Raw genomic sequence first — 25,799 nt, 5'->3', positions numbered from 1 at the left:
AAATATACTTACCATTATTTTTAGAATATTTGGGTGYGGTTAACCTTGCTAGTGTGATTAATGAGACTTCTATTTATCTGAGSTACTAATTCCAAAACTTAATTCCAAATTTATTGACTACTATATTTATTTCAAATCTATTTACTATTCTAAYTCAGTTATTATTCCTCAACTGCTAAGTCCTAATGTACTTGCCTGTTCCAGCTCAAGGTAAAGGCCAAGTTAGTTTTGTTTATGGAGTTGGGAATATATTTTCCAAGTGTGCTATAGATGGCATTCAGATTTTGCACAGTCAGGGAAAATATCCTGGATTTCCTACTAATAAGCATCATGCTTAAAGCAAGGCATGGACAGGAGGACTGCTACAACAGTATTTTCACCAATCCAATGTCAGTATTCTCCTTTGCTCTTATGACCAAAAATACAAATAAATTAAGAAGTTTCTTAGCATAAATWATTTAGGACCTGTGAATTAATTTTCCAAATCTTGAGGATAGAGACAAAATACAGTCTTTCACACCTCCAAATTGGTATTGCAGTTCAGCAAATTTTTGGTCAAGACTGATAAAGAGGTCAGTCACAGTGCTACACGACCAAGTGTACCTCTAAAGCAGACCCCCACCAATGACTTTACATTGAGGTGTAATGATTCCTTCAGCATCACTTTTTAATAGGACAGCCTTGTTTGAGGCAAATTCTCTTGTGAAGATCTTTCTGTAGGCTAATCTTTTTATTCYTCATATAACCCATTTAAAGGCTATTTATTGGGTTTATGGGTATATGCAGCAAACTGTAAATGTATTTCTCATTTAGGCAACATTTTTCTTTGCACAATCAATACAGTTCTGTTCCAATGTAATCCTTGAAATACTGGGCTTAACGTGGCATCTTTCAGGTTGCTTAAAAAGCTTTTTCTGGAAAGCTTACTTGATCAGCAATAAGGTAAGCTTTTATGCAAAAGTTTGGATTAGAGTTAAAAGTGGTGTAAGTGGTAGAACTACTCTGCAATGACAAAGGGTTTAGATAACTTGTCCAGGGTCACAGAGTCAGTGGCAGTCTGTTTAGGGATTACAGGATTACATGCTCAGGAGGTAAAGCACAGTTCTGGTCCCTCAACACCTAGAATATGCAAAAAAAATTATTTTTTTTTTTTATTAAACTGTCACAACCCCAGAAGCAAAAAGATAGCAATGTTCCTTAAATGGTCACTTTTAGATATGACACAATGACAGAAGGCTGGGAGAAAAGGGGCGCAAGTCTGTGTGAAAGGGAGAGAAAGACAAGGAAGAGCTATCTCAGGGCATGCTCAGAGATAATTTACAGCTGCTACCTCTCAGGATAGAAGCCTGCCACTAGAATACTAAAACTTACCYTCAGTAGGGCTGATCCCCAGGCAGAGAGACAATGTACCATAGTCTACCAGGTTGTGCCACCATCTTTGGATATCTTTGTAYTCTATTCCACAGCAAGGCACAGTGAGCAGACAGTTCACACTCAGAAAACTGCTGGGACTCATGCAGATTGTTTTGGAGAGGCCAATGAATTAAGAGGGATTCCCCTCTAATTAGGCAACTCTGAGATCAGTCCCAGCTGTTTTTCTGTCTACCTCTTAGAAGACCATATATTAGACATTTCAAATAACTTGCATGCCAAATGATTTTCAAGTATCAAATTTTTCCAAATTACCATTCTCCGTGCCTGAGGATAAATGATATAAAATAAGCATACAGAAAGGGATCTATGATATCTCAATGCTGAATTAGGCAAACCCAAACAAGAGGTTATGTGCAAAAAGGAGGAATSGTGAATAACAGGTTTTTGGCTGGAGATAGCTGAACAGATGTAAACAACAGCTAAGCAGAGATCTCACTACCTTGCTTTTGTCTTAGCAGACTTCCCTTCTATATCCCAGAAAAACCATGTTTGCACTGCTATGAACTGAACAGACTGCCTACCTTAGGGACCTTTGTTAGCATCCTCACCTGGGTCTGTCCCTGTAAATTCTCAGCAAATTTGTCCTCACTGCAGTTAAGAATCCAGTTAAGTAATGCCATTTGTGAAGCCGTATCTCTTGGCACCAGAACAGCTTGTATGAAATGCCAGTTTCATGAAAATTCTCTTATTTGAAGGACTTTTTTTCCTAGGCATGAATCAYGATAACCAAACTGAAAATTAAGGACATGCTCAATACTGAAAATAACAATCAAAAGAATGAAGGGGAGAAGAAAAAAACATATGAAAATTAGAATTCATTATTATCATTTTAAAGTACCAGTGTTTGTTAAACATAAACATGTGAAAGGCTGAATCTCATTTGATCAACCCAATTAGACATTAAATAATTGCAGCCAATTACGCAAATATCACACAACAATATTAATTTGTTGATCTTTTTTTGAACAGTTTCAAATTCTCCTAATGTTAGTCTTAAGTCTTAAATGATCAATTACCAGAACCATAACTAAGTGATGAAGAATGGATAATTGCCTAGTTATAATGTACCATACTCTTTCTATGTAAATCTGTTGCAATTAAACAAATAGGGCACATGGAGAAAAGACGTGCAGATGTTCTTTTACAATCTGTTATTAGCTCAGGGAATACCACAGTTCCCTCCTAAATTTTACAAGCAAAACCAAGTAAAATGCAGTATCAAATACTGACTATTATTTACACATATTATTTCTCTCCTTTGGTGTACAGGATAAAATGCAGTGCCAGAATTCAGAGTGGGATAGCACGCAACATCAGAAGGATTTCCTGTACTGTACTGACCTGTCAGCTCCATTTATGTTTCATAGTTTAAAACCTAAAACCTATTTCCCTGGATTCTACCTGGAAACAGCACAGCTTCGATTTGACATAGCCAGAGTAAGGCAATTAACCAAGATGTTAAAGACAACAATTAACATACACATACTCCACATTTTCATTCTTCCCTGCAAGAAAAGACAACTCATTTCTGTGGGTCATTCCACTATATAGTCTGCTCATTTTGAAGTCTCCACCCACAGAAAAAGGAAATGTGTCTCTCTGGTCAGTGCAGAGAACAGAGCAAAACATAACAAATGAAACCACCTGGTTTCTTCACGTTAAATAACTTGCAATCAATTGAAGAAAAGTTTTACACAATTTTCAGGTTTACATTTCAGTAAAATAATTCCTCTAACTGGTCCTTATTCATTCTGCCTAGYGAATAGATTACTGCTGGTATACTGAGGTCTTCATGGGGATTTTGGATATATGGTATCATGTATCAACTCATATATAGACATCAAAGCTGAGATGTTAAGGTATTGCACAACCACTTTGCCATGCATCTGAAGTTAGGTATTTTCATTTTTCTTTTGCTGATAAATCAAAAAGGAACCTAAAGATTAGATAGTTCAGTACAAGGAAGCCACATGTGGTTGTTCATTACATAATCTTTAGAAAGCTCCATGCCACACTCTGGTTAAAGGCACTCTTTAGTTTCGATACTGATCTCATTGGATAAAACCCTCTACCCCATGTTGCATCTTGACATGTTAACCATGTTCATTTTTTACACCCATCTAATTAAATAAGATTACCAGCAGCTTATAACACATAGTAAGATACTGAACAAAGACCCACACACAATAAAGATTAAAATGGTCACAACACTGTGGCTACTGTAATTGAAACAGCACTTTGTGCTTGCAGTTATAGTCTAAAGAAGAAACTACCCATCAAGTTTTAACAATTATTACATTGTCAGAGAGAACCTTCAACTGTTCTTCATTAAAAGATCAGACTGGACTGCAGCCAAAGACAGGAAAAGTAATGATTTGAGGGAGCAAAARGAAGTGATGGCTTAGGAGGGGCCTTCAAAATGTGACCAAAAATGAACAGGAAGGCTGCTCTTTAACAGTTGCATAAGGCATGGATGGTCCATTAGAAATTTTATTTTTCCTTTTTAAACTATGTTAACAAATGTCAGTAACTACAAATGACTTATAAAGCATGGGAGAGATACTGTTGGGTCTTAAAAAAATTAAAGTGCTAAATGTTTCCCTTAATACTGGTGCATCTCTACAGCAAACTAGAACAAGAAACGTTTCACTTTTACTTCTTATAGGACTCCAATAAAGTGTCAATAAAGTTCCATCAGTTTTACACTGAAGTAGCACTTTGGAACRTTGATACAGAATATGGTTATCCTTTTTGGCAAGAGGTATCTTAAAGCTGTTCAACAAAGCTGTGTGCAGAAGGAGAATGCTAATAAATATTACAGAATGATCGTTAGTGAACATTTGCAAAAGTTACTTCTCCAACTATGAGCTACATGCTCTGTATTGCTTCCAAAGTATCAAGACTGTGTGTGAGAAAGCAGCTTTATATAAGAAACATCGGCTTAACCAGAATGAAATCAGGGTTTGAATGAAATCTCGTTCCTTTTAGATATTTTCTGTTGACAACATTGCCTGCTCCTTAAYAGGAAGGCCCTTCTGCAGTGCATGCCAATGGAGGCTGGATACAGCAGAGATGAGAGAGAGATGAGAAAACCATTTTGCTGACCTAAATGAYGTGAGTGGATGATGAAAGAAATTCCTCAATCCAAAGTTTTGGTTGCTGCAAAGAATGGTTCAATTTTCACAATCAGAGCTGTCAAATCTCATTTTCTAGACTCTCACCTGGAAGGCAGCATCATGTCTGCAGAGTCCAGCTCCRTGCTAGGCCAAACAAAGGGGAGAATTGGTCTCAGCAGGGCCTAACCCAGCTTTTTAAATCATGTCTGGAAGGGTGGACTCAGCTATTAGAGAGGCATGCACTGCCCAAGCAGCCACTGCACACTCCCATGGAGAGAAGGGCAATAGACCAACTGGGACCACCTTGCAGGCTAGACTGACTCAGAATTTTGGGCTAAAGGCCACAGTTATTTGACAGGGTATGCAYGAGGGGATCTAGCAGGCTAAGCAAGCTCAGGAATCTCCCATACAAGCAGAGTGTGAAAGGAAAGTGTATGGCTAAATCTATTTGTTTCCCAAACACAGAGCAAAAGGCAGAATAAGGTCAACAGAACCCTGTGGGCAACTAACAGGCAATGGGCTCATGTGACACATGTTCTGCTGATGGTGGCAGTAAACAAACCAAACTGAAGAGCAGTTGAAGAGCATTTAACAAATTTTCAGACTGTATATAAGGAGGCACTAAGAAAACCATTAGGAAAGTTCTATTGCTAACATTTAGCACCTCTACCAAGAAGACAGGCTTCTACCAACAGGATTACAGTAGAAATCAAAATGATTGTGTTCACATTTGCTGGATTGTGGAAACAATCATCCTGGGGAGCAAAYTGATACTGAGACTACGCTACACACTGGCAGCTACAGAAATTGTCAATATTCAGATGTCAGGTCGGTCTGGAGGATATGAACTCTGCCACCTTCATGACACCAGCACTGCCCAATCGCTGTCTTCTCTTCCATACTGAAACAAAGCAAAAAATGAAGTTTAAGAATGAAAATAATGAGTGTACATTTATGATAATTTCTTACATCTATCCTCAGAAATGTTCACATCCACTGCTCTGATAGTAGTTTACATATTTCTCATTCCTTTATTTCTGTCTTTGAGTTGAATGCAGCCTAAAGATAGCATGAAGCTTTATCCACATCACAATAGGTAGATTAGGAAGGGGTAATGCTGATACTCATTACAGATAACATAGAGCCGTCCTGCTTCAGTTCYATCAGTTTAAATGCAGTTACTCCCYGAGGYCTGCTCACTAATTCACTCATAAGTATGCCCCTGCTCAAGCTCCAGTAAACAAACACATTTCGTTTTATTATTTTTATTGTCAAGGTGGCTTTTTATTACAACATTCTGATTGAATGTGATCTAAAACCATCACAAATACCACAGAGTACAATTAGGGAGAATTGTAATCCAAAATAAAACAAGTTGTCTTTCCGTACACAAACCAACAGCATCACCAAGCAGAAATGAAGGCAACCTATGGCATGGAGCCATGTCCCTTCCAGGGCAGGATACACTCCCAAGGCAGCACTTTTGATTGCTAGACTGGCTCCATGTTCTACAGCTCGGTCACCACTCCTGTAAACAATGCTCCAGAGAGACCCCAAAACACACAAAGGGCTCAAGTAGGTAAATAATTCAGAGGTAGAGAGACAGCAGCAGGTGTGAGTTGGGAGTCCTTTCCCTCATAGTGTTATGCTCAGGGAGCTTGAAAACACTTTCAACCAAGAAATGAAGAGTGATTTTGGAGGCTTTATGTACACTACAAAGATCACTTAATGATGGCTGCTTCAGAGTGGGAAAAAGGAAGTTCCTCCAATCCAGGTTCTGCATCACCAGGAAAAGAGGTAACAGGACACTAGAGCAGGGAAAAGACAACAGCTCCAAATCATGCTGAGCCAGAAGAAACACACATCTAGAACCAAAATGGAATGGTGTTTAGTCTGCTTGKGTTTTACTCTTTGCTCCAGCAGGTAAGGCCTCTAACTGATCTTCACAAGTATCACATATTCTTTTTCTTTCCATTACTAGTTCTGCTGCGCCTGTTCTGCAGCCTGCRACAAAGTTGATTAAACACTGGTCAGATGTGATGCAGAACTTTGCACAAATTACTTGTTTGAAAGGTTTTCAGCTTACATTCCCAGATGTCAGTGGGGTTGCCTTTGGAATTCTAACCAAGGAAAAGCAGACACATCATTAGTTTAACCGCAAAGCACTAGACTGCCCTCAAGTGATGTGATGAGGCCAGTTCTGTGGAGGATGGGGGCTAAGGGAGGGAAAAAGAAATGTCTCTGACCTTCATTCTCAGAGAAAACATGGCASTTCCACCTCTCCCGAAGCAGAAAGCAGGCAAAGGCCAGAGTATTATTCAATTATCTTTAGGTTAGCAGCATCATCTAATGCTCTGATACAGAAATTATTGCAAAGACTGGTCATAGCTGCCATTTGACTACAGTTTGCACCTGCTTCCAGAATTAAAAGGGGAATGAATACTTGATCCCACAACAAAGATTATTTCTTTCWGCAAATAAAAGCAGATTTAGCTTTCTTTTTAAATTCTGCAAAGGACTATGTGATCTCAGGCTACTCAATCCCACTCCTCTTTCACTGTCCACCACCTCCAGTTCCTTCTTTGTAAAACATTAACACATACATTGTCCTTTTGTGGTTGTTTTCCACTTAGCTACCCAGAGAAAGAAAGGGAGTTTCATTAAATGTCGGTTCTCTGCTGTCTTGACTGCAGTGTTTAAATGCTTTTAATAAGATGTAGCATAAGCAGGATCTCTTACTTGTTACCCATCCCTTCCAAGTTACACCTTAATCTATGTTTTAAAGGGCATAGCAAAGGCTTGTTTATTCTCAAAGTGTGGAAACCCACAGGAACAGCTGAGTGGTATTTCAGTGAGTGTATGCTAAGATGAAAGAATCTCATCCCTAAATCTTCCAGCTTAAATAGCTACAGAAGAATATACTGTTACTAATTCTTTCATAAGCACACCATTAATTTATATAATGTGCATTCTTTAATTTAATGTCTTTATCAGCCTTTAGTAATCATTTTATCTACTCAGTGACAGGAAGGGAAATGTGTATTGCAGTGCCACCACTGTCGCTCTCAACTGGCATGAGAAATTGAATCAGTTCTGCCCATGAGTTTCTAATTTGTCACTCCAGCTCTGGTTCCACTGAACAGCTGTTCACATACAAAGAAATCCTGCTCAAYGCAGCAGACTTGCAAAAGAACAATAGGCAGCATGAAAACACACTTGGAAATACAATAATGAAGAGACTATGAAAATAATAAAAGAAGCATGTACTGTACACATGGGAATTGGTATAATGACAGTGGCTGGGGAGCCTGCACTTCTTGGGCACAGGTTCAGATGCAGGGCATGGTGGTGCTGAGAATTTTTACTTTTTTACAAATTCCCATTGTTCAGCATGAAATGGACACACTGCCCCAGGTCAAGCAACAGAACAGCACAGAGCCCAAAGCTGTGTTGGACTGCTATTTCTAGCTGTGTTGGACTGCTATTTCTTCTTCAAAACTTGAAGATTCTTTGGAATTGCAGCCTCAGATTATCCAAATGATATGAAAATTGCCCAATGATGCTGCAAAGAGATTATTTTTTTACCTCCTCGTAGAGAACATAAAAGATCCCAGTGAAAGATTAGAATATTCTTAAAATATTAGAGAACATAGTCCATTTTTTGTGATGCAACATTGTTTTCTATGCAATATTCTCGGGTCTGCCTGGATATGAGCCCATCTCTCCAAGACAGAAAGGTGCAGAAACACAACCAGCAACCTCTGATTGACTGTCAAAGGGGAAGTAACCATCATTCTCTTTAAAATCATGTTTTCAAAGATTATATGTTCTAACTCCCCTGTTTTTTAAAGAAGGAAGAGAACCCAGAAGCAAACATATACATAATAGTCCAGCATTTTCCAGGAGTAAAAAATTTACTCTTGGCACATAACTAATGAACACAGAGTATGTACATAGCTGAAAGGTGAAAAAGTCCATCAATAGGCAAGTAAAGTGAAAAGGTCCAAGAAAGATAACGTTTTTTATCCACACTTTTTCAGCCTCCTCCTGAGCCTTGGTTGGTGGTGGAAAAYGAGGGTGATAAGGCAAGAGGCAATAGGCAAGAACTGATGCCCAGAAAGCTCCACCTGAACATGACAAAGAACTTCATTGTGCAGGGACCAAGCACTGGAAYAGACTGTCAAGAGAGGCTGCGGAGTCTCCCTCACTGGGGATATTCCAAAACTGTCTGGACACAATCTTATGCCATGTGCTCTGGGATGGCCCTGCGTGAGTGGGACCAGATGACTCCATGTGGGCCCTTCTAACCTGACCCATACTGGGATTCTGTGAACAGGGAGGGCATGGAAGGACACCTCAGGGAAAAGGCTGGATAAATTTACCTCACACCACTCACTATCTCAAGGGAGAAACACACAGATCACAGGATTACTGGCAGGAAGTTAAAAATTTAGTAGCAAATCTAAGAACATTATGAGCCAAAAATGTAGTACAGAAACCATAAGACTCAATTTGAAGAAACCCTGACAATACTGCCAAGCAACTGCTATAAGATCTTAAATAAAGGGGCTTGTAACTTGCCAAGAACTTCTCCTACCCCAAATTCCCCACMCAATAAACCACACTAAATCAGAGAAAAAAAATCAGGCAACTAAAATAAGAATTGCCATCATATGCTGCTTATTGATTTCACCTGAAATGGCAYTGGTTCCTATGCCCAGACATGGAGATAATGCACAGATTCCAGACTCTGATATTTAGCAAATGATAGAGGAGGGAACTGTTTTAAGAATGAGAAGTCACTGTGTGATTAGAAAGATAATGAGAAATAGAAATGGTGATCTGCTGGCTGTGCCCAGTGAACGTTTATTGCCTCCCCCTTCTCTTTATTGATTAACCTGTACTCATTTGTGATTGTGGTTAAAATGCTTCATAATCCACCATTTTTCCCTTAAAAAGTAACTTCTAACAACATTATTAGATTTCATGGGTAACAGTAATATCTTGCAACTCTTACCCAGATTCCAAGGTGAATAGGGAAAAATTATACTACACTTCATCCCTTTCATAGTTTCTCAAGGAAAGAAAATTGATAGAATAATCACACAAGACAAAGGGGTCTATATTATTATATAATGCCTCCTACAGCATCACTACCAAAAAATGATTTTCCAATGCTTTAAAATGTTCACCTTTTATTATTTTATCTGGTTGTAGAAGAGGAATCATCTTACCTGGATATCACTTAGCTTATTCAGGAAACGGGTTGTTAACTCAGGCCCATTCTCCATAGTTGGAATGTGCAAGTGCTGGCATGGAAGAATAAAGRAGAGGGAGAGAAAAAGAGAATAACATGTAAGAGTAGCTTTACATATATATGAATACCTTATGGTTGCCAAAAATTTTAGTAAATATTTTATCATGCTGGCTAGCCCTCCTTACGAGTAGGCAAGGGTGGTTGATTTTGGTTTTTTTTTTAAACAGGAGGGCATGACGAGCAAGTGAAAAGTTAGAGTAAATGGTTACGCTGTTACTCAATAAAGGCTAATCTTAGCCTTCCAAGAGATGTGTCCAAAATGGAAAGAATATTGCACAGGCAAGAGTAGTAACATTATATAAAGTATTTAATTTCAGAATATATTGTGCAGAAATACAACACTTATATTTACAGTACTTATCATTTGATAGCTTGATGTCTCATATTATCTTAGCATCAGGTAATATCAATACATTTATTCGTTCAGGAAGTATCACCTCACAGACATTTATTGTACTTCTGTTTAATGGACAAAGCATAACCCTTYACGCAGCTGCACTCCCCCAGTCCTMTGAACTAACTTTGTGCTGACTAAATAGCATCAAGTCAGTTTAACAGTCTGAATGCCTGAGGAATTCCACCCATGCAGGAGAAATCTCCCCTATGGTGAACAGTAGGGAAAGCAGCTGTGCACTGCCTTCAAACAGCCCTTCCRTCAGAGCTGGGATCCCTGCAATGAGGGGTGACGAAGAGATCAACTTGAGAAGGACGGACTGCAGTGGCTCAGAAATTTGGTTCCCTGTGAAAGYCCTTCCTCTCCTCAATTTTCCCAGGTGCCTCAGTGAAAAAATACTGAATAAAAAAATGTGGAAGAATAGACTTTTCTACATTTGAAAACAGGCTGGGAACTATTTTTTCCTTTCACTTTCCCAGAACTTGAGATTTTATATTTTCAGATATTGAAACAAAAACCCACAAGACAAGAGGGAAAGTTTTCTTTCAACAACCAGGAATTCACTTAGGAAAGGAGCATAGTGGCACTGTTCATCTTTCCAGGCAGTGCACCTTTTGTATTTCCCTTGGTTTTGTCTTCAGTCACAATTAATTTTGATAAAATTCAGAAGGAGGAAATGTGAAAAAAAAAAAAAAAAAAAAAAAAAAAAAAAAAAAAAAAAAAAAAAAAAAAAAAAAAAAAAAAAAAAAAAAAAAAAAAAAAAAAAAAAAAAAAAAAAAAAAAAAAGAGACATTTTCTTACCTTGCCCTTATATAAAATTTTAGATATGGGACATACAATGCAAGCTGTTCCAGCACCAAACATCTCCTTTACTCTGTTTTCTTCCAAGGCAGCTGTCAGGTCACTCATGGTGATGTATCGCTCCGACACTTTGAATTCTCCCTGCACAAGAAGCAGCAACAATAAAAATTGTAAAAAGTTTTAAAAGTTTTATATTTTTGTCTTCTACATTGAAATATTACCAATATAACCAATATGCCTAGTGACAATAAGTCAAGTTTTGACTCTGACCTTGTGATCTTTTCACATATCCCAGTATTACATAAGATAGATTTTAATCAAAAGAATAACATCCAAAGAAGCCAGTGGTTTGCCAGAGACAATGCTGATGGTTAAGCAGCACTTCCCTTTTGGCCCAGAATATCATTATCACATTATGGAATAACACTGAAGAATTGTCATGGGTTATGGGACAGTGGATCTCTCTATTCATGGTCTCTAGCACTTTAGAGGTTGTCCAAAAATTACTCAATTATATCAAGAGAGCCTTTGCATGCCCATCTCAAGACAATTCCTAAGCAAGATACATTCTGTTGACTGATTTCACCTGCCAGCCCAACTACGTAATATATTTTTTTAATCCCTAGTGAAATTTTCCAATGTAGCCTACACACAGCTGTCACATTCAAAAATTAACTGTATTGAAGGCATGAGAAAAGCCATTTGCACTGCACAGTCTTAACACTGGCAGTGTTTTACCCTCTATAAGAGTTGAAGAATTAATAGCAATCAACTGAAGGGACATGTTTCAAGAAAAAAAATAAACTTTGAAAAAAATCACACTTTGAAATTTTCATTTCATGGATATGTTATTCCTGTTATCCCACTCCAAGCATAAGCCCAGCCAAAACCAGGAGACAGGATACTGGGCTTGGTGAACCTTGGGCTGTGTAGCAWCCTTACCCAGGCTGCAATAAAACTTTTGAATACAGTAAGGCAATGTGAAAAGTTTGCTGCATTTCAAGATATGATCTAGTCCCAAGTGTCAAAATAAGTTCCTGGATTTCTACAACTACAGAATAGGAAGCAGACAGATGACATCAAGACTGTGGCTGGCCAGGCTGCATGCTAGTTAGTAGAAACAAGGCTGGAAGTATAGAGAACTAAATGCAGAAATAATGTACTGATGACTGAAGTATAGCTACGGTCATGCATGGTAATTCTTTATTTCCTTGCTCTAAGTTGCTGGTACCAGGGGATTTAATGAGAATTTTCATGTTAAACAGTACACAGRGCTACTTTAACAAGCTTGGTCTTGTTCTGTGTGACAGGTGTGGGTATTCTGATGATGCTTCCGAGAATCCCTGAATTAGCATGCCTTTAGTTCTCATTGAGATTAATGGGACTGAGTGCACACTCAGCAACTTTTCTCAGCAACACCAAGTTGTGTGGTGGGGCTGACACGCTGGAGGGAAGAGCTGCCATCCAGAGGGACCTTGAAAGCAGAGTTTGAGRCAGGTTGGACACAACTCTGAGCAATCTGATCTAGTTGAAGATGTCCCTACTCATTGCAGTGAGATTGGAACAGACGGCCTTTAAAGGTCCTTTCCAATGCCAGGGTGGATGGGGCTCTGAGCAGCCTGGTCTAGTTGAAGGCGTGCCTGCCCACGGCAGGGGCATTAGAATGAGATGATCTTTAAGGTCACTTCCAACCCAGGCTATTGTGTGATTCTAGGAAGCCAGACTGTTCTGTGATCCTRTGATTTAACCAGATCAGTTGAACTTCAAGATACTGAGTACCAGAAAGGTTTACTTCTGCTGATGTTATTACATGATACTTGATGCCATTACTGCCAAGGCCAAAACACTCACCCAACTGCGTGCCAGATCCAAAATGCTTTGTCTTGTCACGCCTGGAAGGATGATGCCATCTAAAGGTGGGGTTGCCAGTTCATTTTCTGCCAAACAAAAAAGAAAGAGAAACACTGGATGAAAAACAAACAAACAAAGAAACAAACGTTTACTGATACTACACCAAATACGTGGGTCCCTTCCAACTCAGGATATTTCATGATTCTGTGGCATCAAAAATATTCCCTACACAGGAAGATTAAACATTTATGAGAGTTCTCCAGGAACACAAACAGAACTCAGTCCTAGTAAGTTGCTGTTGAGTGTCTGGRACCTTTTAAGTACATTTCAGTGGGYGGGGAAGAAACATATTCAATACATTAATATATGCATGCCTAGTGCCTCATAGAAGGTTTTATTCCTCAGGGTTTTATTCCTCAGTGCATTGTAGATATAACTTTATAACTGCATTGTATAACTACTGCAAACCAAGAAATGATTCAGTCTTCAAATTCAGAAGAGAAAGGCAGAAGGAAAGCCATGCCTAACAATCCCAGGGCAGACCACAACTTTCCCTGAAATGTTTTACTTAATTTAGGAATATGSGATTTAGTATATCCACTTCATAGCAATGATCCGAAACAGTTACGAAGAATTTTGAAGTTCATTTACTGAACCAGCAAAACAGCGGAGATCTTGCCAATCCTTCCTCAAAGATCTTTTGTTGTAGTCTAGACACCCTTTTTCCCTCCTGTTTTTCTCTTTACACAATTAGAGCAATCCTAAGAAAAATCCAATAACAACAATTCACGTTGTTCAACTAGTTTGGTTTGCTAGCTTGTGTTTCTTGTTCRCTTTTGAAAAAGAACATTAAATAAATGTTCATCTAACAAAACTAATGAAATGGTAGATAAATACTAAATAATAAACACTTGGTATACAATCCATACTTGGTAAATACTTGAGTTGAAGCACAAGTTTGTATGTAGACTTCGATCTTCCATCTCATCTCTGCAGTAGAGTTAACCTTTTTCATTTTAAACCATCTCACAGTCTATTCACTGGTTTCTATTATCAGAGAAGATTGAGCTTTTATTTTTTTTCAGACAGAGGCTTTTAAGACTGTATCAAATTTGCTCTGAGAAGTCAAGACATATAGAGTCTTTCAGTAATACTCTTCATATTTTTTCCTAATAATTTTCTTTCCCTACTTACAATCTTTTTTCTTTCTTGACCTTATAAGGATACTATCCCTGCTCAATTAATCCACAAACCATAAAGAGTTTTGCTTATTATTACCTATGTCACATACAAAACCCAATAATAACAGGAAGATATATATCATATGTCCCCTTTCTCCCTGGCTGCAAAAAGATCACTGAATCCATGCGTGGCTGAACCCCTCTCAAAGGAGCATCTCTCTTTGAACTATTTCTATAGGTCCTGTGAACACTTGCAGCTGGATGGAAGAGAGAAACATGGTATTGGTCCTTGGTCTGTGGGAGCAGGCTGAGCTCTGCTGCTCAGTGCTGTTTTCAGCACTCAACATGGTATTTCTGTGCACAAASACTGCTTGCCAGCTCCAGACTGACTATCCTGGGTGCCCCCAATCTGCAAGAGGGGGCATTGGGTGCTGGGACGGGTTAGGAGATGTGGAGGATAAATTCACTGAATCTGCTACTCACTGTCCATTCTCTCAGGAAATACCTGTTACTTTCTAATGCAGCCATCTCTGGATTTATTCATTTGGACTTTCCAACCAGTGCTTCCATGTTTCTTTTTTAAGGAGCTATACACACATAAGTAACAGGTGTGAACTGCCATGCCAAAATGTATAGAAAAGCCACCCTAGAACAGGCTGTATGTTCTACTCCAGTTTGACTAGCCCATAGTGTCATCCCCCAACCCATCCCAGACTTCTAATTACAGCATCCATCTCTTCCTTTCTCATACAGTCAAGAATAACAGTGTTCCTTTTTTGRAGTCTGTCTAGCATCACTCCTACTTAGGATGCATGTGTGGTCCTAATTCTGGMACTTCTATCACAAGAAGAGGACTTTAAAGCTTTCCATGAGCCACAGGGCTCACCTGATTCAAAACACTGAAAACCTGATGTTCTACATTTGTGACCCAGTAACAACTAAATATACTCCTTYCTTTAACAGAAAACTTCAAATATTGTGGACTTTGATACCAGTGATTGTGATTACACTTCTCTGTTTGGTGATGTTGCTACAKATCTTGTCCAGGACATGTTTAAGCTCAATAACATACATTAATTGATTTGAGCTAGTTTKAAAAGGTGCCAGGCCAAACCAGCCGCCAAACAGCACAGAGCAGACAGGACATGAAAGTCTCAAAATGTTCCAAACAGGCTGCTCTGTAGAATTTTGTCAAGTATACATATGATGCCTACCAGCCTGGGGCCACCCAGGCAACATCTGCTCCCCTGGTATCCAGCAGAGATGATAACACTATCCAACATGGCATGCCAAAGGCTCATCCTCTCTCTGTACTGATGCCAAAACAGTTTGTCCATCTCCCAAAAACCAGACTGTGAGCTCATAGACTCCATTTGCCTTCCGAGTTATTTTGATGGGGTAGATGCCTTAAAATGTATAGTTACAAAAAGAGGGAGAAATGTATTTGAAGGGAAATGTCAAGGTTTCTCTTCCGTTGGCTCCTGTTAACTCAGTAGTACCTGTCTGCCCAGGGTCCTGTTAAGCCTGGTATGGGCTTGCTCTAACAACAGRATTTCATAAGAGTTTTTAAAAAGAGGTCTTGTTTATTATACAGTTTTAATTTTTACAAACCTGTACTTAAGAACATGGATCAGGTAAGATTACAATCACAGGATGCCTTCAGTACTAGTCATGCTGTAACAAAGCTGAGAAATACACCTAAAGTGACAGCAAATTCCAAGTGAACTTCAGGGTCAAGGAGTGAAAACCCTGTTTTCACTAATATGAACAACTAACTTTCTCTACCAGTTTGTTCTGAATCTATTTMTTTCTCAGGCTTTTCTTCAACTCTTCCCTCATGTGATCCCTGTCATGGCATCAGTCTGTTAATTCACTTTCTTCAATTACTTTTTCCTCCTTTTCTTTGTCTGCTACCTCATTAATTTGCTGCTCTCCCCTGCATGCTATTGCTGAGGCTCTCCACTGGAACAGAAGCTTCAATCCTGATTCTGTTAGTAGTCTAATTGTATAAGACACTTCTGCAGCACAACTAATCTTCCAAACACAGAATACTAAGCAAACTTGCTTTAAATTTTACCTGATTGTTCCAGAATATTTTAACAGATATACTTTATGAAGTAATAATTTATAAAATTTTGAAGTGGGTCCTATTAATCACCATTTTAATAGCAACACAAAAATACTAAATAATGCCTGAATACTATTCACAATACCCTAACATTAAAGACAGAAGTAGAGTCCAAATGGTTGCACACCATTTTGAAAAAACTGAACTCTTCATAAGTGCACACAGATTTCCTACTTAGCAACCTTCAGGTTAGACATATGTTTAAATTTTAAGGTTTTCGAAAAAGCTAAGCCTATATTCTAGGCAGAAGAACAGACATTGTGGCAGGAAATGAGTTTCAGTGTCAAAAGCTTCTTGGGGTAGTTTTATGTGCTCTGAAGAGTCATGTAGAAAGGACTGCAGGGTGACTCCACTGTTCACTTAGTGAACATAAACTCTCAAAAGGATCTGATGAATGAAGTTTCAAACTCCTGTAYCTATGCAACAGCAGGGATCCAGTTTTGGTCATATTATAAGCCTCAGTCAGCACAGCAGTGGAAATACAAGAACAACATAGAGCAAGTCACGTTTTTTTACCAAAAACTGAGCAGTATTCCCTCCTTGATATAACAAATGAAACRTTTTTTCAGGCTCCTCCTGCCATCCAGGACATGTCACCTTCMGTCACAATGCTGTAACTGAAAATACAGAGCAAAGGCTTGCAAGGCCTGAAAATACAGAGCAAGGCTTACTCCCACTGGAAGCATGGATGTCCTCCAGTCCAGGTTTTACTGGGATGAGCCTCTGGTTATAAACCAAGGAGAGCAGTTAAGACAGCTCTGGCAGTGACCTCAGAACACACAAAGAAGGGCATTTTCCTTTGATGACCGATCTGCAATTTCTGCCTCACTATTTTGATCCCTCTCTCAGCTGCAGCATTTGCATAACAAAACCACAGCCTAAGTGAGTGTCCTTTGTGAAGTGACAGAACACAATGAAAAGCACTTTCTAAATCCCAGTGCAAAACCACAGGCAGGTATGTGATGACATACATTGGCAGCAGGATCATAGCCTAATATCCCATAAACTAAAGTTAGTCACCAGCCCAGGGAACAGTGCAGTGCTCCATGAGGATAATGCCCGTGTCCTCCGAAATGGCAGGTTTGCCAGCACACAGCCCACTTGGGTGGCAGGAATTACAAGTTGTTTGCTATGGCCACCTCACAATAGCACCATTCAGCAGTGCACTGGTAACACAGTGATTGGCACATCTTTGGAACAGCACGGTGCTGCAGCTGGATAATTCCAGCATATTCCTGGTTTAAGTACAATAAGAACATTGAATTCTAATTATGTCCCCGCTTCAGTGTCCTTTCCCTCAGCAGAACAAGCCAAAATCTATTTTCATGTCTCTCCACTGAAGTTCCACAACGCATAAATTTGGCCATCTATCCACACTGACAAACCAACTGCTGCTGTAAYAACAAGATGTCTAATATTTATCACTTCATTCATAAAGCTTCACAGACTCATTCAATAGTGAGGGAGTATCAYCCCTCTTCTTAGAAAAGTGGTAAAGGTTTTGCAGCACAAGCAACAAAACTGGAGATGGGAGTCAGGTAGCTAGATCCCAAGCACACCACATTATCCAAAGAACACTGCTATCCCCACAAAATGTTGCCTGTTTCCTGCARCTGACCATTGTCAGGAAGCTGAGAGTTTTCAAAGGTACCCATGGCACTACAAGGAAATCAGTCTGACCCCTGCTTCTGCTGCCMTGCAAAAATTCAGTAACACTTTATTTTCATGGAGAGCCAGCATTCATGGAAGTAATGAGTTATCCTTTTATTCATTTGCCTGTAGTCTTMCAAACCAGTTATCAGGTGCAGCTMTCACATCTCAAGCACTGARTACATGCAYACATRAAGTGTGGTTTTGAGATGCYGAAATAGTTGGCTGCTCCTTAACTRGACAGTTTTCCAATCAGTATGTACCTTCCTCAGAGATGACTGTGGGTAGAAARAGGCAAAAATAGATTCAAGAATGATGCTATGTCTTGAAAGCACCTTTTGAGCATTAGTGATAAGGGACACTGACCGACATGTATTTCTCTGCCTGCCACCACTGGACAGAACTTCAAATTCTTCAAAGGAAACAGAGTTCTTCATCAATTGGATGCTGAATATTTTTGACTATAGYTCAGGAACATTTGACTTGCGAGCAAGTGGCGATGGGAGCCTCTCGCACTCAAAGCTACAGAGTCTGAAGAGTTGCACASTCATAAGCTGCCTTTTAGCATGTTTGCACTGGTGCTGAGCCAACACCTCCCTGGAGATCAAACACCCTGCTGACACCAAAGCTGATGGGTGACCTTGTGCATGGCTAAACTCTGCCCTTCTGAGCACATGGACTGGCCCAGAGTTTAGCCTGTTATCAGCAGGCAGCACTCACAGCTGCTCCAGAATCTCCTTTTTCACAACTAACAGTTACCTAGTAATTTCCAAAAGAGAATAGGCATTCCCTCTGTTAAACTGTCCTCATTAAAAAGATTGTGATCTGCATTCTAATAATAATTTTGTGGATTATGGTCCCAATTGTCTACTCTGTTAAAGTTTTCATACTTTGTGTTACCATACCTCCATCTTCATTTATCCAGTAGAGAAACAGATTCATTGTCCCAACTTCAGTTATCTGGTGATCTTCTCCATAGAGCCACAAAACCTGCTGGCAGCCAAACTCCAGGGCTTCTTGCTGRGCATAAATAGCAGAGCCATAATTCCTTTAAGAAAAAAACCCAATGAGTTATGAGTACCCGGTTGAGATCTTATCATTGTTAAATAAGGTTTTGTGCACATCTATATTACAAGCAAGTGCTCTGCAACAGTCACTGCTTGTCCCTGGGATATTTCCTTTGGAAGTACTCCACTAGTAATTAATTAGATCATTTGTACCTTTATAACCCAAAAACTTTGAAGAGCTGAACAGCATTAACAACTCAAACATATCCATCCAAACTGACTTAAAAATACCTCTTGATCTWTATTCTGGACATTCTAATAATTGCAACTAAAAATGCTCAGAAAGCATTTATCTTTATTTAGCAGTTGGCATACTGGAAATAGAGCAGCTATTCCCCTCCAGCTTTTGCTTTGGGTTTTTGGGTTTTTTTAAATCATTTGCCTCATCTCAGATGGGTCATATACGTTAGATGAAACTCTTGGAGCACAAACRTCACCAGAGGTAAATTATTTCTTTTCTAGTAAAAGATATTCACTTCAGAAAATTGATGAATTCCATTTTCTTGAGAAGCAAATGTTTTTCTAAAATACACCTACAGAGTGAACCTGATTGAATAATACCTACTGCTCTGAGGGCGAAAAAAACCCTTTTTGCTTCTGATGTTCAAGAACCTTCAAGACCCAAAATCAGCTGGTCCAAAATGCTGACCACACTGGAGTSAAGTTCTCACCTCTGGGCATAGATCAAACCAGTAATGACTCCAAAGTACTCTTTTTTTTCCACAGCTGATGTATTACGGATGCACAGCAAACAATATATTTCTAAAAATAAGCAAAATCTCACAAACAGAAATAAAGGTCTAGAACATCAACTTGAATGAAGGAAAGCTGTTTTCMTGCCCCCTGATAATTCCACCAGCTCAGCTGAGCAGCACTTGACAGCTACTGACTTCCTGCCTAGCAAAGAAACCCMTGAGTAGGACAATCCAAGGAAGGTCAGCAGCCACAGCTGCTCCCCGCTTTGTTGGCAGAAGGCTGCTATACTGATGATGCAGCACAAAGTGTTGCATGTTGAACTCCAGTGTCAACTGCTGCAAAGACAAGAGCCAAAGTATTACATGGACACCTTCCAGGTGCAGTCCCTCAGCTTGAGATGCYGCAAAAAAATCAATTGGCTGTAATATTCCAGCAAAAATATGCAAGTTCTGTACACTTCTGAGTTCTGTAAATAATATTTGCAAAGTAGAATTTTAACTCTTCATTGCAGTACACTTTGTTTACCTAYTGCATTTAATGTGTCTATTTCTGCTGGATTAGATACTTCATTAAAAAMCAAATCTGCTTTGTGAGCTATGTAGAAAATGTAAAATGATGTTTTCTTACCCTCCCACTTTGCAGTCTCCCGTTCCCCCTTTCCACGCTCTTACATATTTTGGATCTGCCCACAAGGATATTGGATTAAAGCTTCCACTTGCAAAATAAGGGCCCACAGGGCTCAATATGACATACAGTAGGGCTTTAGTTGGTTTCTTCACTCCAAGGGAAGGCTGAAAATAAGAAATATAAACCAATCAAAAGTTACTGGTATCCTTCAAACATCAGCTGTTGCACCATCAGCTTTTGAAACACTGYTTTCATTGGAACTGCAGCATGAGAGTGCTTTTACCAGGACAGTACAAAGAACTGCAATTAGGAGKAAATATATTTAACTTCCCCACATCCAAAAAACATAACAACCCTGATTTTATATACTATCATCATTCACTTACAGACAATCCATTTATCTATGTATTATTCTGGTATTCTCAAATAGTTTCAAGYTGTTGAGAATTCAAATATTAGCTTAACAAAGTGCTATATAATATTAATTAATCACACCAGAAGCCTACAAAGCCTTCTAGGGAAAGGAGTGGCAAGACCAATCCTAGCAGTAACAACAGTGGAGAAACCACCGTCAATGTCAGCTGCATTAGTGAGAAGAATGGCCAGTGCCATTTAGAACTGGCATTGCCAGAGTTGAGTGCTGGCTCTGTGAACACCTGTGTGACAGCTAAAATGATCTGCCTGCTGGAAATAGTTCAGAAAACAGCACAGAAAATGAGAATRTAACAAGAATGTAAGTTTTTTCTCCCCCTCCTCTCTGAGAATGGTTTCTCACAGTCCAAGCCATTCACCATCAGTATCTGAAGGTGAGGTTGAGAAGTCTGGTATTGGCCAAAGTTCCCCAGGGGCTGGAAGGGCTCCTTTGATTTTTGTCTACCTCACATTGCTTCAGAAAGACTTCTGAGAGATTAACTGAGATATTGACACTTTTCCTGACATAATCATTTGAAAGGTTGTGCTGCCTGCATTTCTAATTGTGGTGATTCATAAWAGCTTAGTAGGACATGCAACCCAGAAACAACACAAGCAAGTGTTGGCTATCCTGAAACAAAGCTCAAAACAAAAGAACTTCCAAAAATAAAAACGGGGAAATAAAAAAWTTATAATTTAGTACTTTATAGTCACTGAGTGGAGATTCTTTAATCTGAAAATCTGCAACTAGTTTACAAATATTGAATTAATGGAGTCCTAGAACATATGTGGAATGTAAAACACGCATGTATAGCAACTACTTAGAAATATGGATATTGCAGAAGTTTAGTTAACCTAGTTTGGAACCTACAATCTTTAGCTTCCTTGTCCTATGCTCTACCATTATACATTTCTCACTTGCTACTGCTGAAAAACAGAACCCTCGAAGATTTAATAAAATAAGCTCTAATTCCCTTAATCAATACTATAGAATTGACTCACACATGAAACTCAGAGGACACATAAATTCCTATTTACTAAGGAGCCTCTTAGAATATCAGGTTCAAGAATAAATTGACAAAGGAACTCATCCTTAGCTCTACTGAAAGTGTCTCAGAAGCAACATCTTAATTTACAGGATAAAATCTTCCAAAAACTCCTTACTAAGTCCAGGTATGAAATCACAAAACGTACACTGCATTTTCTATTCCATCAAGTTCTCTCTGAATTACTAGATTTTAGTATTAACATGCCACAAATAATTATCTTTTCAGCACAACTCCAAAATAAACGTATTATTCCATTTCCACCGGGAGTAGTTACTCCAAGTTYACTTTACGTGCTCTGAACCAGTGTGGCCACTAAGTGGCAGTGTGGTCAACATTAAATTTGTGCCGCGCTGCTACAGCTGAGGGATCCACCGAAAAACCATAAAACCAATCTGCCCCTGAACTCGATCCTGTCAACTACAGACTGCTGAATATTTTCCTTTATRAATATTTCCCTTAGGGATGAAGGAAAGGGAGGATAAATAAACAAAAGAGAGGAGGAAAAAAAAGCATTCCATACCTCAGTTCCAATTAGGGTAGGACGGATGTACAGGCTGGCAGAGGTTGAGTATGGGACCCACTCCTGTTCCACTTCCACAAGCTTACGGATGCACTCTAACAGCTCGTTCTGGTCAAAAGACTGGGAAGGAAAAGAAAGGGAAAAAATCAGATGGAGAAATAAAGCTGGAACACCTTGTAGTCTTTACAAATCCATATGCCACAGGAACACTTCCTCAGGGTATCTAACAGTGACACACGGTAGAGGTTCACAGGACTACATATGATGTCCCTCCGGTTCATTCATTACAGAATTTAATATCCCATGGTCTTGGCTAATGTGCCTTTTTGTGCAGCATCCTGAATGACCTCCTTTGCTCCAAAGTATCCTCCTGAGATGGTAAAAAGGAGCCATTGTCCCTTCTTGCCGCCAAAGCATGTGAAGAACTCCCTGTGCAGCCAACTCAGCCGGGCATGCTGCAAGCTTACAGCGCCACCTCTTCTACAAGAGAATGCTTTGGGTTGCATTTCCAAGGGGCCAGWAAGTCTCTGAAAGTTCCCACATTCTTACAGCAAAAAAGCTAATAAGCCTGGGAAGAAGTTCACTGGCCAATATACAATTGCTAAAAGCAGTATTAAGTTATTGGCATGACCACAACCGAAGGCACTCAAGAGGCTGAACAACTTAATTTAAGTGCAGAGAAGAAAAGGAAGAAGCACTTAGCACCAGAGCAAATCAGACAGCTGTCTGCATGCAAATACCTGCAGAACAGCACCCATCCCTCAGAAACACTGTGTACATCTGAGGCAGCAGAGACAGCAATGAGAGCAAAACACTCACTGTTCTGATTTTTTTTTAAATTAAGCACTTCAAACAAACAGTTTCCTTCAATGAGTAAGATCTGTTAACAGAGTTTTGCCCAGCTATCAAAGACTTAAGAGTGTGTACTGAAAAGCTTTCAAGATCTGCACTCTGAAAATGAAAAACATGCTCTGAGTTAAGGAGCATAAGATGCCTTGGGTACATACTGGCAGAGTTGTTCTCCGTGCTGATCGTGCCATCCTGTCCATGTTAAGGGTTGGTCGGAACAGGCGGATTTTGCCATCCACTCCGCGGTAAGCCTTCATCCCTTCAAACAACTACCAAGCCAGAAAAGGAGGGAAAAGAAATCAAGTAGCAATTGAGACATGTTATCCCATGATGATCTGTGCAAAAGCAAAACACACCCTTTGGAAACAGAAGAACTTCACCTTCCTGTTCACAGTACTCAAAYAGATAAATGCTAACTAGTGAATTCTGGCAACACACTCCTGTGAGACAGGTTTATCTGGACTATAGGCAGGTCATCTTTGTAACATAAACTTCATAATTCTCTCTCTGTCAAGGAACTTCATAATAACCATCTTTTTTCATAATTTGGTTACAGCAATTAAAATTTGTAGCATGTGTTTGATTTAAGTATTSCCTCACATCCTGACTAGTATCTGAGTCAAAATAGCATTTACACCTACATAAGGTATCTACAGTATTTTATTTTATATATATTAATTATTTTTAGGGCTCTGTCCAAAACACATCTTTGTTAGGAAGTACAGAATAAGGTAATTGAGAGATCTATTGTAAAGTTCTTGCTGTAGCTGTAGTGAGAATTGGTCACTTATTTCCTGGTGATACCCTATGATCTGAAATGGGGTTTAGCCTGCATGAGAGATAGATGCAGCCTCACACTACAAAATAAATGCATGAAAATATTTTCTCTATATGCTTTACAGGAAATTTAAATTAAACATAATTATCCCATCAAACTGCAGGATCCAGACAACTGGTGGTGACAATGAGAAACCCTTATCCTATCAATGCCCTCCCAGCAAAATGCCCTACAGCATCTCCTAACCACAGCAAAAACCATGCCCACAAAATATCCAATTATTTTCAGGTACAGATTGATAATTTGTTATACTTACAAACAGAAAACGCATACATTATATAAGCTCACACTAATATATATATATGTATACACCAGTATTATTTAGATGAAGTATTAAAGGCTCACTAGTGATTACAGAGAACAGTTCCGATTTGCAGAATTTATCTTCTAGCATTTTTGTACATTAAATTTCAGTGTAAGTTCTATTAATTTAACTGCATGACTGCTGTCAAGTTTCCTCAGGCTTCTCCTCCTCTGACTGTTCCACAAAAAGTGGCTGGAACTGCATCCTATGTGGTTGGAAGTCTACATATACAGCTTTTTAATTTGAAAAGAAAAAAACCCTGTATTTGTGCACAAGTAATTTGAATAGAATATTTTAGGTTTCACTATTATCAAATTCTGTGATATTTCTCCATAAGGATCAGTGAAATGTCATCTTTAGAAAACTTTCATGCAGTTCCATGGCAGAGCTAGGTCCTTCCACATGACAAATTTTAATTGGGTTGTAAGTGGGTTGCAGGAATCCCAGCAATTTTTCCCAGGCTGTGTCCAATTATGCAGCAGAACCAGAATTAGAACCCAGAACTTTTTGCCTTCAAAATTTATCTTAGTCCAACAGCAATGCCAGCCTTACTAAAAGCTTGGCACATGGTTGTGAAATTGTTCCTAGGGTATACATTGTAGCCACAAGAAAAAAGAGGTATTTTTAATAAAGGATAGAATAGCGTCACTGGTGATCTGGCTGGTACTTTGCTATGATTCTTACTGGGCCAGTTATTAACCAATACACATTACTGGAATGTTTCTAATCACAGAACACAGGTTTTTTTCCCCCCCACCCTTCTCCCAAACACATTCACAGAACTTTTAATGAGAGGGAAAAGGGAGGAATGCCACTACTAAGACCTCATCAATGGTCAGATGAGGTCATCAATCCTCATCAAATCCTCATCAATCAGAATCACATCATTACTGAAACACAAAGCCTTCTCAAGATGTTAAATCTTCATCTCCAAAAATAAATATTTTTAATCTTCCAGAGCTTAGTAAAACCTCTCACTCATTAAAAAGGGAGACAGAGATGTGTTCCAGAAATGCTCAGTTTTAATGAAAGCAACTGCTGTGGTTGCTTGATGGTTGGTTGCTACAGTGGTGTGAAAACGGTATTATCTGACATCTGTACATCAYGGGAACTGGATCTGGAGTTCAGCAGATCCAGATTATCACACTGCATCATGAAGGGCAAGGAAAAAGGGGAGGGAATGCCAAATTCATCACTTTTATTATACCCACTGTGTATTCATTGAGCCACAGCAATGACACCAGATTCTCCTCTGTCTGTCCTCTTGGCTAGAGGAAACGTGATGCAGTAAGGGTAAAAGAATAAAAAAAATGGGAACAAAATAAGAGCATATTCATATTAGCAATGATTTTAGACCAGGCCAGAGGCCCAACATTAAAGCAATATGCTACTAAGAGTGAAATATAGATTTGGGACTCCAGCGTGGTTTCTTACTTCTTGGGCAGATCAAGAGCTGCAGCCTCAGTCACAGAGGCCTGTTGTAATTTACACAGGACCTCCAGAGGTTTGGTAACTAGATGGGGAAAAACCAGTCAAAAATTGTGAAAGCAGGAGCTCAGGGACAAT

The 25,799-nt window shown here is 39.2% G+C and overlaps 1 protein-coding gene across 1 annotated transcript in view; it reads right to left on the bottom strand.

Annotated features, from left to right (window-relative positions):
• Nucleotides 1-536: 536 nt before the first annotated feature.
• The window catches only part of BCAT1 (branched chain amino acid transaminase 1), a 55,931-nt gene continuing 30,668 nt past the window's right edge, over nt 537-25,799 (bottom strand). Inside the window, exons 4-11 of the mRNA XM_057369513.1 lie at nt 23,250-23,360; nt 22,243-22,362; nt 20,263-20,426; nt 18,778-18,920; nt 12,914-12,999; nt 11,063-11,203; nt 9,785-9,859; nt 537-5,451 (exon numbers count right to left, since the gene is read on the bottom strand). Coding sequence (XP_057225496.1) covers nt 5,410-5,451; nt 9,785-9,859; nt 11,063-11,203; nt 12,914-12,999; nt 18,778-18,920; nt 20,263-20,426; nt 22,243-22,362; nt 23,250-23,360 — 882 coding nt within the window. The 3' untranslated portion in view covers nt 537-5,409. The remainder of the gene's footprint in view (nt 5,452-9,784; nt 9,860-11,062; nt 11,204-12,913; nt 13,000-18,777; nt 18,921-20,262; nt 20,427-22,242; nt 22,363-23,249; nt 23,361-25,799) is intronic.

Source organism: Malurus melanocephalus, unplaced genomic scaffold (assembly GCF_030028575.1).
Source record: "Malurus melanocephalus ecotype Western Australia unplaced genomic scaffold, MMel_1.1 scaffold_112, whole genome shotgun sequence".
NCBI lineage: Eukaryota > Metazoa > Chordata > Aves > Passeriformes > Maluridae > Malurus > Malurus melanocephalus.
This window is presented reverse-complemented; position numbering and strand designations above follow the sequence as displayed.